Here is a 17,074-nt window from a genome sequence, read left to right as displayed (position 1 = left end):
CAATTGTCAGAACTTCCCAAAAGCCTGCACTGGATTGTTCCCTGTGCAAACGGCGGGGAACAGCACACAGAGCCACTCAGCAGTGCCTAGCCACTAGACTGAGAGTCACCCTCCCCTATCCTCACCCCCAAAAAGTTAGAAAGCAGCATTTATTGTCTAGGAGTGCTGGAGAACTCACTGGTCAAAGGCCATATGAAATGCAGGTGTGCTCAGTCAGAGCCAGACAGGAGACTCCTGTATAAAGCTTAACTGCAGAGTGTTTGTTTCTTAACAGCTATTCTTCCAAACCTGGGTTGGGTTTGGCTTCCCCCACTCCTTCAGGAACACAAGGACAAGATGCCTCCTGAAGACATGGGGAACCAAAGCCTTGTCCAAGGGCCAGGAAGCTGCCCAGCATAACCCAGGTGGCCAAGGCCTGGCAGATCATCAGGATACAAGGTTCAGACTGGAAGCTAAGCCAGGGATTTCCAAACAAAGGGATGATACACTCTCTCTTCCCCATGCTGACTCCCTTTTCTCTGAGCTGTCACAAGCATGTCTGCTGGTAAGTCAAAAATTAAACTTAATTATGGAACCCAAGTCCCAGTATCAAGGCATGCATATAAAGCAGGGTATCAGCCACTTTACATGTATTAAATTACACCCTCTTCCCCAGAATTCCAGCTGACACAGTACATAATTTTCCAGCCTTTCATTTCCATATTAACAATTATTTAGAACCTCACTCAGTTTGAATTCAAAGTATCTTGTATGTCAAGTTAAACTCTTGCCTTTTCCAGTTCCTCCATGTTACATATCATGTGGGCACACGTGGTAAAAATCTCCACTGCACGAGACCTTGTGCGAATCCCATACACCTGGAAAAAAGTTTAAATCAAACATCAGGAACACATGATTCTTTTTACACATAATATTTCCTTTAATTCTCATTTAATTCTATTTATTTTTGCTTTAGCTTGATTCTTGTATTTTATCACTAGCTCCAACATTTCTGTTGAAACATTAGCTGCCATCAACTATCACATCATCAAGAAAATTCTTTAAGTCTAACTCATACTACAGTACAGCTTAACCATTGAATCTGGACTTTCTCTGCTCCAAGAAACATTCCCACTAATTCCATCCAGTACCAACCTCACTATGAAGACCATACCTCTGCCATTGTGAAAATTTTGTACATCTCTGGAAGAATAACTGGAGCAACAAGAGGCATCTGTATGTCTGTCACTTCCCGGGTAAACTCTAAAAAATGGAAAACAAAAGGAAGTTCTTTTAAGAAATCCAATTTGTAAGCAACAGCGATAACAGAATCATTGGGAAAGTGTAAGTGTACTGGAAACATGTTGATTTGTACTTGACTAGACCAGGGTCATCTGGCCTGCCCAAGACAATCCTCCAAGGCAAGCAGAAAAATACCACACTAAAAACTGCAGGTATCTGGAAAACAGGGTGTTACAATCAAAGTCCCTGCTGAACTGTAACCTGCAGCACAGAACCTCCTTCCTCAGCTCTCATGGCACCTGCTGAGCACATGATTCCACAGTGAGCAACAGGCATCAGGCCCAGGAGAAGAGAAGAAAAGAAGCAAATTCCAACGTCTTCAATTTGGAGCGAAACACGACAGAACGCTGGCTCAGGGAAAAGCCTGAACCTCCTCCATCAGCCCTGCCCAGCCCTGGCACCCACGTACCTGTGAGCACCCTCATGGCTCCGTGCACGGCGTTCAGGTCCCCACTGACCAGCATCTCCATCAGGAGGTTGAAGAGCTCGGGCCAGGCCTCGGGCCAGTCCCAGTGGGCGATGGCAGACACGGCGTAAGCCACGCTCGAGCGCACCTTGCTGATGGACTCCCTCAGCCCGTTGGGGAGCAGCTCCCTAATAGCCACTTTTGCCTGTAGAGAACAACAGTATTTAGAAAAAACAGATCCACAGCCATGAAACAACTCAGTAACAAAAGAAAAAATTATACCTGTGCCTGTATCCTGATATCGACTCAACACTGATCTTACAAAATGAACATCCAGGAGACAAAACCCCCCCTGCACACTACATCCCATAATTTTTTGTGGAAAATGCATAGTGTGTTTTAATGTAGCACCTTCTCACACAGAGCATCAGACAAGCACAGAGCAAACAGCTCACAGCTGCAACTACACAGGATGTACATATCTACATGGAAGACATCCAGAGGCAGCTGAGATAAATCCCAGCTCCAGTGTCAGGGACTGTGTTTGCTTACTTTGGAAGATTTCAGTAAACAAGAACAGTCACCTAACCCTGAAGGGACAGGAAAAAATAAAAGCCACTTCTGGGACATAACCAAGCAATTATCTCTGAATGGGATGAATCATATCCTAGATGTGAAAGATGCTCCAGCTAACAGCCAGAGTGGAAGGGGCTGGAATCTCTGGCCATTTTAGCTGTTAAATACTCCTGCTGAACAGCTTTTTAATGAAACCCAGAAGAGCTTTAAACTAGAATTTGTCATGGGAAAATAGCCTTTAAGTCCCAAGCTGAAAAACAAAAGATTTAGCAAATCTCCAAAAAAGGATTGCCAGAATCAGTATTTGTGAAACTTAGAAAGCAACTTTTCTTCTAGTCTTGCTCTGAGAGCAGCAGAAGCATTATGGCTGAACTTTCCTTACAGGAATCAGCCCAAGCTTCTCAAGCCCAGTGTTGTTTTAAGCAACTGAAAACAGGTTTTTGAAGTGGAAAACGTCAAAACCCCTTAACTGAAGCCATTAATCCTCAAAATACACAAGGGCGCTGGCACTTTTTAAACCGCCTACAAAATTAATATTCTTTATGGATAACGTGCCCCAAATGATAACATGAAACCAAGTCTTACCCTTTCTGTGGTCTCTGGAGGTCTAAACTTTTCAGACTGGGAACACCAGTGAGTTTCCACATACTGTTTCAGAATGACAGATGCCAGCTGTATCAGAAGAGAGGTCACGAATCAGGAATAAATCTTGGAACCAGGGCAAGGATCACCCCTGACCTGTTTGCTCAGCCTCCTGTCCCACCATGCTGCTTTCAGAGGGGCATCAGGGCTTACCAAAAATGAAAAAAATCCGTGAAATGGACCAAAAAAACTACTGCTGGGCATCCACTGGGCAGCAATGGCCTGCACAGCACTGACCTAAGGCAGCAGCTCGAGATATGGGTCACACGGTAAGTAAAGAAATACAGAACCAAAACATCTTTTTTCAAGGAGGAAATCACCTACAGAAAAAGCTTCTGCAAAGACAAGCCACATCTTTGCTTGCTGATGTCTACCACCCACCTCCTAAGCTGTGTCCACTCCCAGTACAGTATTGTCTCAGCACCAGGTTTATTAAGTTAAAAAAGCACTATTTTCAAAAAATTGCAAGAGTGTAACACCCGAGTAATGTTGAAAGAGAAAAATTCTTGAAAAATTTAAAAGAAAATGGAGAAACAGTAATAGAAAGCTAATTTTTCATCTGGAAACATGAGGGAATATTTTAAAACCCAAGGAAATTACCATCAAAATTCTTTCTACAGTTCCTGGCAAACTCACCTGCCGGATGGCCAGAGCTCCCTGGGGATCCACAGTCAGTTCTGCTAAATGAACACCAAACTCTACAAGGAAAAAAAACCCAAACGTTGGTATCATAACTTTTATTCCCACACAGCAAAAGTCATCAAGATTTTTAGAGAAAGACATCATACCAACTGAATGACTCATACGTGGGAAGGAGAAGACAATTCCAAAGCACAGCTACTCAAATGAATTATGAGCATTAATTCTCCCCTGTGCTCTCCACAAAAACTTCATTTATTGTCTCAGCATCTTATTTCCTTCTCTCATGGGTAAAAAATTTTGCAATGCAGGCTAATAACAGCAAATTATTCCAAACTTTAAAAATATATATAAAAATCTTATGTACGCTGCAAAATCATTACCCAAGTTCCTACATGAGGGATGCATGGAAAAGATCCAGGATGGAGTAAGACAGCAGGCTGGCAAGCAGCAGTCTCTTTTGGACAACCTGGGTTCATCCAGAGAGTGATCTGGAGACATCACTCCAGCTGTCCCAACCCACACCCCAGACAGCCCAGGACACACCGAACGCCTTCCCGAGCAAACTTGTCCCAGCACAGTGACACCAGGAGTGCGTGGACAACCCTTTGGGCTGTGGGACCTATTCCAGCAAGGAATTTGTCGAGGAAAAGCAAGAGCTTCTTGCAATTGCCAAGCAAGCTCTGTGACAAAGGCAAAATTCCAACGCTTGTAACAATCCTGTCGATAACTGAGCACAGGAAATAAAAGCCAGGAAGAGCAGCTGTTCTGGTATGGTAAATCCACATGCCTCAATACATTTGCTTAAAATTGCAATTTTAAGTTCCAGGCAGCTGATAACTGTCCTAAATACCTCATTTAATTTCACTAGTCTGCTTAGGAATCGCATCTGTGGCATTTTAGTTCTTAGAAACTGTGGAGCAGAAGGTAAGCCCTGAGGTCCCAGCAGCGGACAGGCTGAACGTGCTGACAGCATCCCTGACCAAAGTGGGCTGAAAATTCTGCTCAAAAGGAGTTCTGCAACTTCTGAGTGCTTCACATCCCAGTGCCTCCTAATACCCACCTCACTGCTAAGAGGCTTTTCTGCCTTAGGAGATAATTGCCTCTCACTTTCCCAAGCTCACACTGAACATGCCCAGTTCCTTCACCCTTTCTTCACAGATCACACATTTAAAAAAGAGGAAAATAACCTTCTTATCCCAGCTGCAAAAGCAGGGAGCCTCATCCCGAGATGTACTTAACAGAATACTTCTCTTAACTGGAGCAGTAATTATTCTGTGTGCTGTCTGTGATTCCCACACTTGAGTGTGGCATTGCATTTCAGCCCCATCTTTAAAGGGTAAATGGAAGGGTAAAAAAGGGTATAAATGGAAGGGTATGAAGGGTATAAATGGGTGTAAAGGAAGCCAGAGTAACTGCAACAGCTTCACACAGCTACAACTTACTATTCTATTTCACAGTCTTTAATTTGTTTGCACATATGCATTTGATTTATCCCCTTCAGATATGGTGCACCTGACTTACAGTATTTAGTTTCTGCAGCTTTCCAACATCTCCTTACTGCTCCCCAAGCAGATTGCAGTGGGACACCAGACGTGTTCTCACTGCTGCATGACCAAAGGCTCTGTTGTAAAAGCCCCTTGTGACTGACAATAAGTCACTAAAAACCTCTCTACACACAGGTTTTCAGCCCAATGCACTGCTTAAAAATATTACAGAACTGTACCTTCTTAACTGATAAATGACCATCGTGGCAAATTGCTATCAGGAATCCCACTGAACTTGGATCATTCGTACCCAGCAAGGAGTCAGCTTTCCCACCAAACCAAAATTAGAGGGATTTATTGAGAACAGATCATATAAAACAGTATTAGTTGTGTAGCAACTATTTATCCTATTATGTTATAAACACTGGCAAGCTGTTTAATGAGCTGCTCCAAGAATCCTTCCAGGGACTGAAATTACACTGATCCTTCTACAGCTCACTGGCTCCTCTTTTCTCAAAGACTTGGTTTATTATTGGGTTTTTTCTCAGATGGCTGGGAACTTTCTATCTTTATCATGAGTAGCTTCAGTTCAAATGCACCTTGATAAGCACTTCCTCCACCTATATTTTGGAGATTTGAGATATCAGAAACATCAAAGTCTTCTCCTCAAGATAAAGTCTGTAAACCCCAAAGATGAGAAGCTTTTAATGAAGGGCCTGTCATAGAGAACACTTGGCAAACACATTTCCTCTCAGCTCTCTTTCTCCTCTCATTAACCTCAATATTAGTAAAATGAAACTCTCCTGCTTCACAACCAAGCTCTATCTATCATGTAACCCATTTATGTAACCTCTTCACCCCCAACCTTTTGGACAAACTAAGCCAGATCAACCCAAAGTTTTGTATTAAACAAGCAGGAAGGAACAAATGAGCAGGACCTTCTGCTGAATCACTGCAATTTCCTGCCCTGTTGAACTGGGTCAGCACTCATCAAGTCCAGCTCAGAATGTCCACAGAGAGCTGGTTCAAGAGCTGCTACAGGTCCCCTCAGTTGTCTCTGCTGGGGGCAGACAGGCAGTGGTGAGGGAGGGGCTGTGGCAGGTGCTGCAGCCAGTCCAGGTGAATCCAGGTGGCCCTGTGGCCACCAAGACTCCAAACTAAAACAAAACTTGGTCTGCCAAAGCCAGATCTCACCGCCACAGCAGCATCAGAAATCGAGTTCCCTTCACCCAACATGTGCCCACCCTTGTCCATCACAGCCTTCAGCCACATGGGCACAGATGTTTTCCACAGGGTTGGCTTTCAACAACATCATCCTAAAGCAACTCGGGTTGAAAGGAGCCTCGGGAGGTCCCCCAGTCCAACCTCCTGCTCAAAGCAGGGTCACTCACAAGGTTGGACCAGGGCAGAGCAGGGCCCTCCCTGCTGGGCAGTCTGCAGACACACTAGGAGGAAACACCGAGCAAGAATCCAATGCTCAGCCAGACTTCTGACACGCTACAAACGTGCTGCTTTGAGGAACTTCTTCAGCCTCATCATGACACTCAAGAACTGCTCCAAAAGCACTCTTTTTGTCAGCACATCTCTAAAAACTGCAACTGTATTTTCCTCATTTCTCGGCAAAGGACAGAAAAGATTGAGGTTGGACTTCCCCAGCAGTCGTGCTGGCTTTAGGTGTCTCCCTTGAAACCCCTTCACAACTTCTCAAAGTGTCTGCAGCATTTCACAGTGCAAACAGCAGCGTTTCCTGCTGTGAACAACCTTTCATCCTGACAGGCAGATATCATGTGTTGCCTGGGGCCATTTCTTGTTTCAGTTTCCCTGTTAAAAATCAGTGCAATGTTAAAAGTTTACTCCTTTTAAAAATTCAGCTCAGCTGATCCATCCACTCATTTCTGCCCATCGCCCACTCTACTACGATTCAAGGTACAACCAAGAGAGCACCATACAACACATGCTGAGGTCATGCCTGCACATTCTCCAGAATTCCTCCTTTCACACAGTATTTGGTTTTATGGCATAAACCCATGTATTCAGAGAGCACCCACTGCAATACTGAAATCCCTCTCGAAGATGTATTAAAGCAGTTCTGTTGGGAAGGAGCCCACCACAGGCAAAACCATGTTGGAGCAGTGAAGCACAAGTGATGCTACAAGTTTTGTGGTATCATGGTACCCGTAGCTCTTCTCCTGGTAAAAACAGACAGCAAACTGTATCATGAAAATATCATCAGAGAATTAATGAGTTTCCAAGCATCAAATTAAACATGCTGAGCCACCTGCTCTGGAAGAGGAGACACTGAAAGAACATTTACAAGACCCATAAAGCCAATCTTCCAATCTGAGATCACATTCAAATCAAAGCATTCGTTGTCTCCTACACAGGACTAGTCTCAAACAAGATGGACACGAATGAGGAGGGTCAGCGTGCCCAGACTGACCCAGGAGTCAATCTGCCAGGGTTGGCACCATCCTCACAGTCACCTGCACATCTCAGCTCTTGACAACAAATGACTTTGCAAAGGACTGAGCTGAAGGTGCTTTTCCATGCACAAGATGTCACAACACAAGCCACGCTGAAGGCAGCCTTATAAATGCCTTTTCTACCTGCAAAACGGGCAAACAGAAGCACATACTGTAGGCAGGCAAAAGAAAGGCAATTCTCCAGCCTGGAGCCATTCATCTCTCACCACCACGTTTCCAGAGCACAAGAGCTGATAGCTCAGAGACTTAATACTGTCACCATAAATCATCAAACCTGTCATCTAACCAGGCAAGAGGGAAGCAGTGTTTCCCAACTGTCCAAGAAGCTGACATTAAACCCCCTTATCTACATAATTTAGAGGAATATGTTACAGACACTGTTCCTCTCCATGGGGTGGAAGCCATTCACTTCACAGTTGGACTCCATGACCCTTGTGGGTCCCCTCCGACTCAGAATATTCTGTGACACTGTGAAGTAGGATCCCTGCTGCTGGACAAGCACCTCCTTCAGAGTGCCACTGCCCCTGCTCTGACATTCCTGGAGGCGACTCGGCCTCCACACATTCTCCACTGTAGTAAGATCTAGAGGAAGAGATCATTTCTCCACACTAGGTAATTATCCTCAAGCCATACAACACTGTATGTGCACACATACACCATCAGGGCAGGCACATGGTGCTACCTGGATGGACCAGATAAAGGAACAGAAACACCAACCTCACTTTACCAGGAACAAGCTGATGCCACAGTCAAGCCAAGTTGAGCACAGCAGCACCACTCGACAGCCTGGAGCTCTCATTTCTCTGCCTTCCTCCTGCACAGTCTCAGGGATTGCTTTTATTTATGTTCCATTAAAATCTAGAGACAACAAAGGTCACCAAGTGAACTTTCACCTTTCCAGAGACCCACAGTAATGCTTCTCCCATCCCCAAGCTGCCAAGTGGTGCCTGTTATTTCAGCAGACAGAAGATGCAGAAGCAGGTAAGAGACTGAGTTTTGCTGAGGGCATGTCTGGCAGTCGCCAAAGGGTGACATTACAAGAAAAAACTGCCACTGTGTCCTTAATCCAGAGGTGAAATCCAATATTCCTCCAGAACACCTGTTTGGAGTCTGACAGGATACTTCCCTTGGATAGTGCAGCCTGTCCCAGAGGCTCTGACTGTGCATTGCTACCCACCTCTTGTACAAGCACCGGCCAGATCCACTATCAACCTGCTTCAGGGAGCTTGACTGCATCCTCAAAACACCTGAGCCATCCTGACCTGGCTAAGACCTGCCTGGAAAAGAGCAGGAGCTACATGGGGCAGGACACACCACACAGGAGAGCCAACTGCTGCATTGGCTTAACCTCATTACACAACCCAACCTAAGCAAGCAGCTTAGGAAAAGAGGCGGGGGCAGAGCAAGGCAGCCCCAACACCCCCCAAGGAAATTTTGGCATTAGGAACTTCCTGAAGTGGATGTTATGTCTGACCACTGTGTTTAATGGTTCTTGATGAATTTTTTCCTTCAGGAATGTTAAGTCATTTTTAAACCATTTCTACCTCTAATATCCAACAGCAACGAGTTCCATAGTTTGCACACTGGGGACAACAGCCTAATTCCTTCTGCTTGTTTCAGATTCATTTTCCCTGACAGCCCAGGATATTCTGTGATTTGTGATCTCAGCTTTATGAGAAGTCACAAACAATCCTTCCTCGCTCATCTTCTCTGCAGCTCATTATTTCAGAGCCTCCATCTCTGCTGACCCTTTCCCAGGCAGAAGAGTCAATGCATTCCCTCCTTCTGAGAACAGAAGCTTTTCCACATTTCTGTGAGCGTCTCTGTGCTTATTTTTGCTGCCCTGCTTGATCCCTCCCGAGAGCAGCAGGCCAGTAATTCATGCAGCACTGGCATGAGGAATTTATGTCGGGCTTTGTTCTCTGTTCCCTCCTTAACGGTCCATTTGGCTTTCAGAGCACGGCAGAGCAGTGAATGGGTATTTTCAGGGAACTCTCCACACAGACAATGGGATTTCTTCTCCCGGGGACAATAGTCAGGACCACCCATAACTTTTTACAGCATTGTCTGGGCTGTTTCCCCTTCCCCCAACACTACTCTGCTGACCAACACTGACCTATACCTCCCTCAACACACCCTTCCTGAAATCATCCTGCAATTTGTGCCACCCATTCCCACTCTGGCCAGCCTGAGCAGCACTATCAGTAATTTTGTCACACCACTACTCACTGTGTTCCACACCATTTACAGATGTGCTGAGCAGTCCAGCTTCACCTGGGACTCTGGACTGTGTCCTTGTGCTCAGCAGTTTAGTTTCTTCCAAAAGTTTAAGTAAGTGAATTTTCTGAAAGCTTTTTGGGAGTTCCAGGATTCCTTCAAACAGTTCTTCTGCCACAACAATCTCATGTACCCAGCTCTCCTCATTCCAACTGCTGATGTAATTTTAACCATTACAGGCAGTGCCCACTCACCTCTACCAGCCCCAGCATCCACCCCACTGCTCCTCACCTCCTGACTTAAAGCTGTCCCCAGTTTAACAACTTACACTTAGCTGGTCCCCAAGTGACCTAAGTGGTAAGTTTTATGGCCCAACTCACAGCACAGCAATTGGATGTTTCAGTCCCTCTAAACTCTGGGAGATCCATCCTGTAGCACTTGCTGTTTAAACAAACTGGTAAGTGAAACTGCTCCTACTCAGGCTTCAATGTGGATCCTCCAATGCATCTCCTTTAGAGGTCCCCTGAATGCTGCAAGTAAAGTCAACACCAGCACAAGGAATTTGGCTCTTCTGCAGTCCTTCTGTACTCCTTGAATGCACCTTCAGTCACCTGCTGGCTTTGAACACCTCTGAAACACTTCTGCAACATTTGAAAGCATTTAAATTTTTTATGCCCTTAACAAGTTCTTTCTCAATCTCCTTTTTGCCCTACCTTCATTTGTTTTGCATTAGAAGTGCCAACACTTGTGCTCTTTCTCACTGCCCTCAGTTTTCCTTCAGCATCTTCTTTATGCTGTGCAATGATACGACATTTTTTGTTCTTTTAAAGTACTTGTGACACACATGATCTACATATCTTTACCTCAATAATACAGTGCTGGCACATAGTGGATTCCTTTAGCTCCTCCTCTTGGTTTTTGCAAGCTTCCTCATACCAAAGACAGTACAAAAAGGAGAATATAGCTTATTCTTCCCATGCTGCTTGACTAGGACAAGAGAGGAGAAATGAGAGATGCACAGAATAACTCCCTGAAAGAGACCTCGGGAGGTTTTCAGTCCAACCCCCATGATCAAAGCAGCACCTGCAGCATCAGATCAGGTGATCAGATTTCCTACACAGGTCTTGGAGATACTCAAGGATGGAAACAACACAGCTTCTACGGACAATCTGCTTAAAAGTTCCTTATATCCAGCTGGAACCTCTTGTTCCAATTCAGCTCATTCTCCTTCATCCTCTCTCACCCCCCCAGTGTCTTGGCAGCCTCATCATAGTTACCAGAAGCTGCTCTCAGACCCATCCCCAAAACCATCTTGGCTTCCACACTGGAAAACTCCTCCTGTGGTGAGTGCTGCAGTTCCCCAGCCCACTCGATGCCCCTTTGCTGAACCCACTCCCCTTGGTTGCTGTGTCTTGCCCTGGGCTGTGGAAGCAAAACCGGACAGGTATTGCAGGTGTGGTCTAACAAACACTGACTGGAGAGGGCTGATCACTGCCCCTGGTCCTGCTCACACAGCCCGGGGTGCAGGAGGCCTCCAGGGCACTCTGCTGGCCCCTGTCCAGCTCTCAGGCCACTGGAATTTCCTGGCCCTTTGTCACAAAGCTGCTCCCCAGCCAGGCAGTGTCTGACTCGCATCCCTGCGCTGGGTTCTCCTGTCCCAGGAGCACAACCTGCCACCTGTCCTTGCTGAATTCCAGGGGGTTCCTCTGGAGGCAGCCCTGCCCTCAGGACATCAACCACCTCCCCTCTGGTTTGGTGTCACCTGCAAACTGCCCTGTGCAGGTGTTCTGCAGCCTCCTCCAGGTCAGAGGGACAGGTCCTGCATCAGCCCTGAGAGTTCTGGGACTGCAACCACAGGGAAATATTAGGAGACTTCAGGATATTTGTAAAACCGTGACAAAATAGCCATGTACACAACTCCATCCCTCTTACCCTGACGTTATCCACCAAATGCAACTCCCCTGCATGCCTGGGCTCTCAAAGGGACCTCAGGGACATCCATCACCTAGAGCCCTCAGAAAACGTTCTTCTCTGGAAATCTGTGACCCAGATTGTGGAAAGGTTCACTGTTTGGGGAAAAGTTGCCACTGAGGAGCACACTGACTGCAGTGGCTGTGAAGGCCAAGGCTCTACAGTCGATGAACCTCCCAGTGCTTCCAGACTCCATCAAATCACTCATTCAAACTCCAGGAGCTGCAGGGGCAACACACAGAACTCCTGATAACGCCTCAAGGAAGAGCAAATGTGAGTGTGGTACAAGCACACTGAGGGACCGCACGACAACAAACACTTTATCAAACAATCTGCCTTCATTCGTTCCCAGAGCAGCACAATCATAACACCTCTCTTGGCCCTGTCTTGCCCTCATACCTTCCTTCTTTGTACCACTAACTGCCCCGGTAACCTTTCTGAGCTGGAGCTCAGGAGCAGAAACAGTTCACAAAACACTTCACAGAACATCTTCAGAATGGCACAATCAGACAAAGGTAAAGCAAAATTTCCAGGAGGGTCCACAAACAACCAGGCCACGAGCATAACTTCAGGCCCAGGGCTGCAGAGCTGCACTCCCCAGCTCCTGTCACAGCCGAGCACCTGCAAATCTTCCAGGGATTTCTATAGACTCCAGACATTTGGGACAGGTCATAAAATTCAAGCTGAAGCGAAACAAAATGTTAGCACTGATAGGTTTTTAAGTTCAGCTTCTACACAGGAAAAGCAGCAAGTACCTGACCCAGGCTAGTGCCACCATAAGTCCAGAGGAGTAATGGAATGATTAAAGACACTGCTTGAATTTGGGGTGTTGGCTCTTTTAAGATCTCTCTTTCTGAAGCCAAAGGCCAGTTGCCATCCAGCTCTGGTGCCTTGCCTGTCCCCAGCTCCCCACAGCAGACAACGGATCCCTGTCACTGGAGTTTCACACTGGATGAGGGCACGGCTACACCGTGACCACGCTCAGCCTCAAACACACAAAGCACAGATGACGACCTGGAGAACATGCCCCAGAGAAAGACAAGGAGCTATTGGAGAGGGTTCAGTGGATGCCACAAAGATGGTGAGGGGTCTGGAGTATCTCTCTGATAACAGACTCTGGGAGCTGGACTTGGCTAGACTGGAGAAGAGTGAGAGGGAATCATCAATCCACATGAGTATCTCCAAGATGGGAGTCAAGAGGATGGTTCCAGACGCTTTTTGGTGCTGCCCAGAGACAGGACGAGGAGCAATGGCCCTAAACTAAACCACACGAAGTTCCACCTCGACATGAGGCAGAACTTCTTCCCATGGAAGGTGGCAGAGCCCTGGAACAGCTGCCCAGGGAGGGTGCGGAGTTTCTGTGTCTGGAGACACACCAAACCCACCCGGAGCAAGTGACACCGGAGTTGCACTGGGTGATCCCCAAGAGATCCCTTCCAGCCCTGACCATCCCGTGATTGAGGGAGAGGCACCGGGAACGCACCTCCAGCCGGCAGGAAACCACCCGCCCGCTCCGAAGCCGAAGTTCGGCCCGAGCCCAAGGCGCGGCCACGAGGCGCCGGCACCGGGACCCGCGGCGGCGGCCTGGGGACCCCCCGCCCCCTCAGCGCGGCCCTCACTCACCCTCCGTCACCTCCAGCACCTTCACCTGCTCCTCAGCAGCGGCTCGCACCGCCTGCACCGGGCACAGGATCCCTGTCAGCGTCTCCACCAGCGCCTCCTTCAAGCCCTGCGCCACCGGCCCCGCTCCGGGCCCGCCGCCGCCTCCCGCCATCGCCGCCCCCTCCGCGGGCCGCGCGCGCCAAACGCGGGGCGCGCGGGGAGGAGGGGCCGCGGGGGCCGCGGCGCGAAGCGCCCCCTGGCGGCGCGGAGGACCGCGCTGGCCGTGAGGGGGGGGGGTGTCCCTGAGGGTCGGGGGGTCCCAGACAGGGACGGGGAAAGCAAGGGCTGGGTAACGACTGTCAGGGATTGCTGGTTATAACAGCCAGAGGGCTGGTGGGGGTAACGAGCTGCGAGAAAGAACAAGACGTGGCTGGAGAAGGGGCCGTGCAGAGATTTTTTTTTCCGAGACGAACATCCTTGTTTGTAGTTCCTGGGGATCAGCATAGCACGGCACAGGGGCAGGAATGGGGCCGGGAAGGGGCATGGGCTGTACAGGGCGATCCAGCCCGTTTCCAGAAAGGTCTGAAGGAATGGGCTGAGCGTGAGAACTCGTCTGCAGGGAGAGCGAGAAACCTGGAGCAGGGAATCCTGCCCGTGGAAAGGGCAGTGCTCCCAGGACCCTGGACATCCCATCGCTTGGATCGACACAGCTGGAGCAACACACCAGAACCAGGACTGGGGATCTCTTTTTCTCTCTTCCTTTCTTTTTCTCTCTCCCTCTTTAATCCACCTTCCTCTCTTCTTTCTCTTCCCTTTCTCCCTGCCCCTTCACCCAAACCCCACTGCCACGTGCTCATATGGCAGCTCAGGGACTCACATACCAACTTCCACGCCAAGTGTGTGATGTCCTAATGAAGCTTCCTGAGTTTTTGCAGACCCTCTGACTTTCTGTCGTTCCTTTCCACCACGGGCACTCCCGAATCTTGGGTGCTCCCTTCCCCTTAAGGGTGGGATGTCACAGGGGGGAGGCCCCTGGAGCAGGAACTGTGACCGGACTGAGTCCCTCACGTCCCTTTTCCCGCACACTGATGGGGTGACCACCCAGTGTGAGCCTTGAGGAGCCCACCTGTGTTTTCTGCAGCTCTTTATTTAGGAATTATAAGCAATTTTACAAAAGCGTTACCATCATTACAAAGCGGTATTGACATGCACAAAGTGCCTCTTGCCTGAGGCACCAAAGGCTGGTGGGGCAGGATCATGTATTTTTCTCTCTTTTTCTTTCCAATCCAAAATGCTGCTTCTGCTGGAGGAATAAACACGTATTTATATAAGCATGGCTTCTGCAAGCCCGGGGGGCATTGCTCATCTCTGCACTGTCCCAGGATTTTGGCTTAGTGGAAAATGGGAGTTCCTGCTGCACCAAAATCAGTGAGGCAGGAGGTCCAGGTCTCTGCTCCCAGGGAACAGGGGACAAGACGAGGGGAAACAGCCTCAAGTTGCTCCAAGGGAGGTTTAGGTTGGATATTGGGGAAAATTGCTTCCCTGAAAGGGTGGTCAGGCACTGGCCCAGGCTGCCCAGGGCAGTGGTGGAGTCACCATCCCTAGAAATGTTCAAAAGGTCTGTGGCTGTGGCACTTGGAGACGTGGGTTAGTGGTGACTGTGGCAGTGTTAGTTAATGGTTGGACTCTGATCTTAGAAGGCTTTTCCAACCTTCATGATTCTGTGATTCTCTGATGCCATCACACCAGTCTATCACTGGCACTCAGTGCTGCCTGGCCAACAGCAGGTCTGACACGTCTCTGCAAGTATTTGTTAAGGGGCAAAAATGATCACAATGGGAATTGTTTTCTCTGCCTTGCAAAGATGTTGTGAAAACCGAGGCTGCGTTTCAGGGAGAGGAGGGTATCCCAGAGCAATGCCTGTCCAGCCCATCATCCTTTTGCTGAAGTGACTGAATAACCACTCTGAATGCACCAACTCATCCTTCTATAGTTGTAGAAAATCCATTTATTTAAATCTTCCAGGCTTTTCCAGGTTTGAATTCCCACCAGTTTGCACATTGCACAGGCTCTTCACAGGTTTCTGTGGGGATGCTCCTGCAAACCCAGCACGCAGAGCTCCCTGATCAAACACTGCACACTCTGCCTCCAAGCTGAATGGTTCTGACATTCACCTCCTCCGATGCACTTTAGGGAAGACAGTTCAGTCACCACAAAAAGATTTTCTTGGCATGAAAAGGTATTTTATGATGAACTCCTTGTTTCCTCCTGTGCTGTTTCAGCTCATAGGCAAGGCACAGGAGCTTTGAGCTCCCCTGCAGACCTGCACCAAGGAAAACCCCACAGGAAGATGTGCAGCAGGCATGGGACTGGTGGGACCAGCAAAAATCCCCCAAGAAAAACCGGGGCAGCACATGGAGCAGGCAAAGCACCAGCCTGAGTTACAAGGCATTAGCCCGACCTGTTCCCTGCTTGGTTAAAACTTAACTCCAGGCAGCAACAAAAACATGAAACCCCCAATCCCAACAGACACTGAAGCAGCCCAAACACCCAACACTCTCCAACATGGGGTGTATCTTCAATGACCCCTGGATGATGGAGTGACTCTTTGAGTGAATTCCATGTTCTGGAGACAGGGACCTGCTGGGTTTACTTATACGTTTAGATGTGCAGCTCACACAGATTTCAAGGGGCAAGCATACACACACACACACACACACACATATATATATAAAATCTGGCTTAGTATTGTGATTAAACAGCCAAATTCCTTTAAAAACATTGCTGTAAGCAGCAGGATTAACAAAACTTTCAGAACCTGAAGAACTGAGGTGCAAAAGGAACCTTCGTGAAGCTGCACCTCTGAATTTAGGGTGCGTCACTATTTCTTTTCAACCACCTTGCAGCAAACCTGCCTCTCAGCAGGTGGAATTTTGGACCCAGCAGCATTATCACATCAATATATCACATCAGCACACAGACTTTTCTTTTTTTCATGAAATATTTGCTCCTTCTACCCAAGCCCCTTTTTGCTGGAACCTCCAATCCCATTTTTGTCTGTCTCTAACAGTGCTGAACCTGCAGTTCCATTACTCTCCTGTGGCTGCTTTATCTCCTCTTCCAGACAAGACTTTTATTTCCAGTGATGCTGCTCTCAGTGAGGGGCTGTTCCTTCATGGACTCACGTGTTCACATCCTCGAGAAGAACTCTCAGCACGCGGCTTGTTCCCTTCTGGAGGAAGGGTAATGCCATTTTGGAGGGCTGTACCACAGCCTCTCCCTCAGAGCAGCACACTCATTTCCAGACTCACAGAAGAGCCATCCCAGCTCCTTCATGTTGCCTCCAGGTTGTTCCTGCTGTGTGTGGATTCCGGGGAGGGTCCTTTCCTGAATCCCGTGTAGTCGTGTCCTGCAGACACATCTCCGGCAGAAACATTAATTGTTGCTGTTTGTTGGTGTGTCTGTGCCTGGCAGGGCCCTGCCTGCAGCTGAACCTCTGCTGTAAGCCCCCATTCCCTGAGCTGCACTGACCCCCAGCAACACAGACCAGTCTGCGCCAGAGCAGGTTTTTCCACAGCTCCGACTGTTATCTCAGCATTGCACAAAGATTCTTCCAACTAAAAAGAGAAAAAAAAAAACCAAATCTCAAAACATCCTTTTGGTACTTAAATAAAAAGAACCAGTCACACCCTGGAAGCATAGACACAACTAAAGCACATGGGCTTAAGGTTGTCTCCCCCACCCCAAAGCTTTCAGATGGATCATCTGGG

General features: G+C 48.0%; 1 protein-coding gene across 1 annotated transcript in view; it reads right to left on the bottom strand.

Moving 5' to 3' along the window:
- Window positions 1–13,492, bottom strand: part of IPO9 (importin 9) — a 38,721-nt gene extending 25,229 nt beyond the window's left edge. Inside the window, exons 1-6 of the mRNA XM_064636023.1 lie at window positions 13,326–13,492; window positions 3,542–3,603; window positions 2,849–2,935; window positions 1,691–1,892; window positions 1,154–1,242; window positions 771–857 (exon numbers count right to left, since the gene is read on the bottom strand). Of these exons, the coding sequence (XP_064492093.1) occupies window positions 771–857; window positions 1,154–1,242; window positions 1,691–1,892; window positions 2,849–2,935; window positions 3,542–3,603; window positions 13,326–13,476 (678 nt within the window). The 5' untranslated portion in view covers window positions 13,477–13,492. The remainder of the gene's footprint in view (window positions 1–770; window positions 858–1,153; window positions 1,243–1,690; window positions 1,893–2,848; window positions 2,936–3,541; window positions 3,604–13,325) is intronic.
- Window positions 13,493–17,074: the final 3,582 nt, after the last annotated feature.

This window comes from Pseudopipra pipra, chromosome 25 (assembly GCF_036250125.1).
Source record: "Pseudopipra pipra isolate bDixPip1 chromosome 25, bDixPip1.hap1, whole genome shotgun sequence".
Lineage (NCBI taxonomy): Eukaryota > Metazoa > Chordata > Aves > Passeriformes > Pipridae > Pseudopipra > Pseudopipra pipra.
The sequence above is the reverse complement of the archived record's forward strand: the minus strand, read 5'-3'. Positions and strand labels throughout refer to the sequence as shown.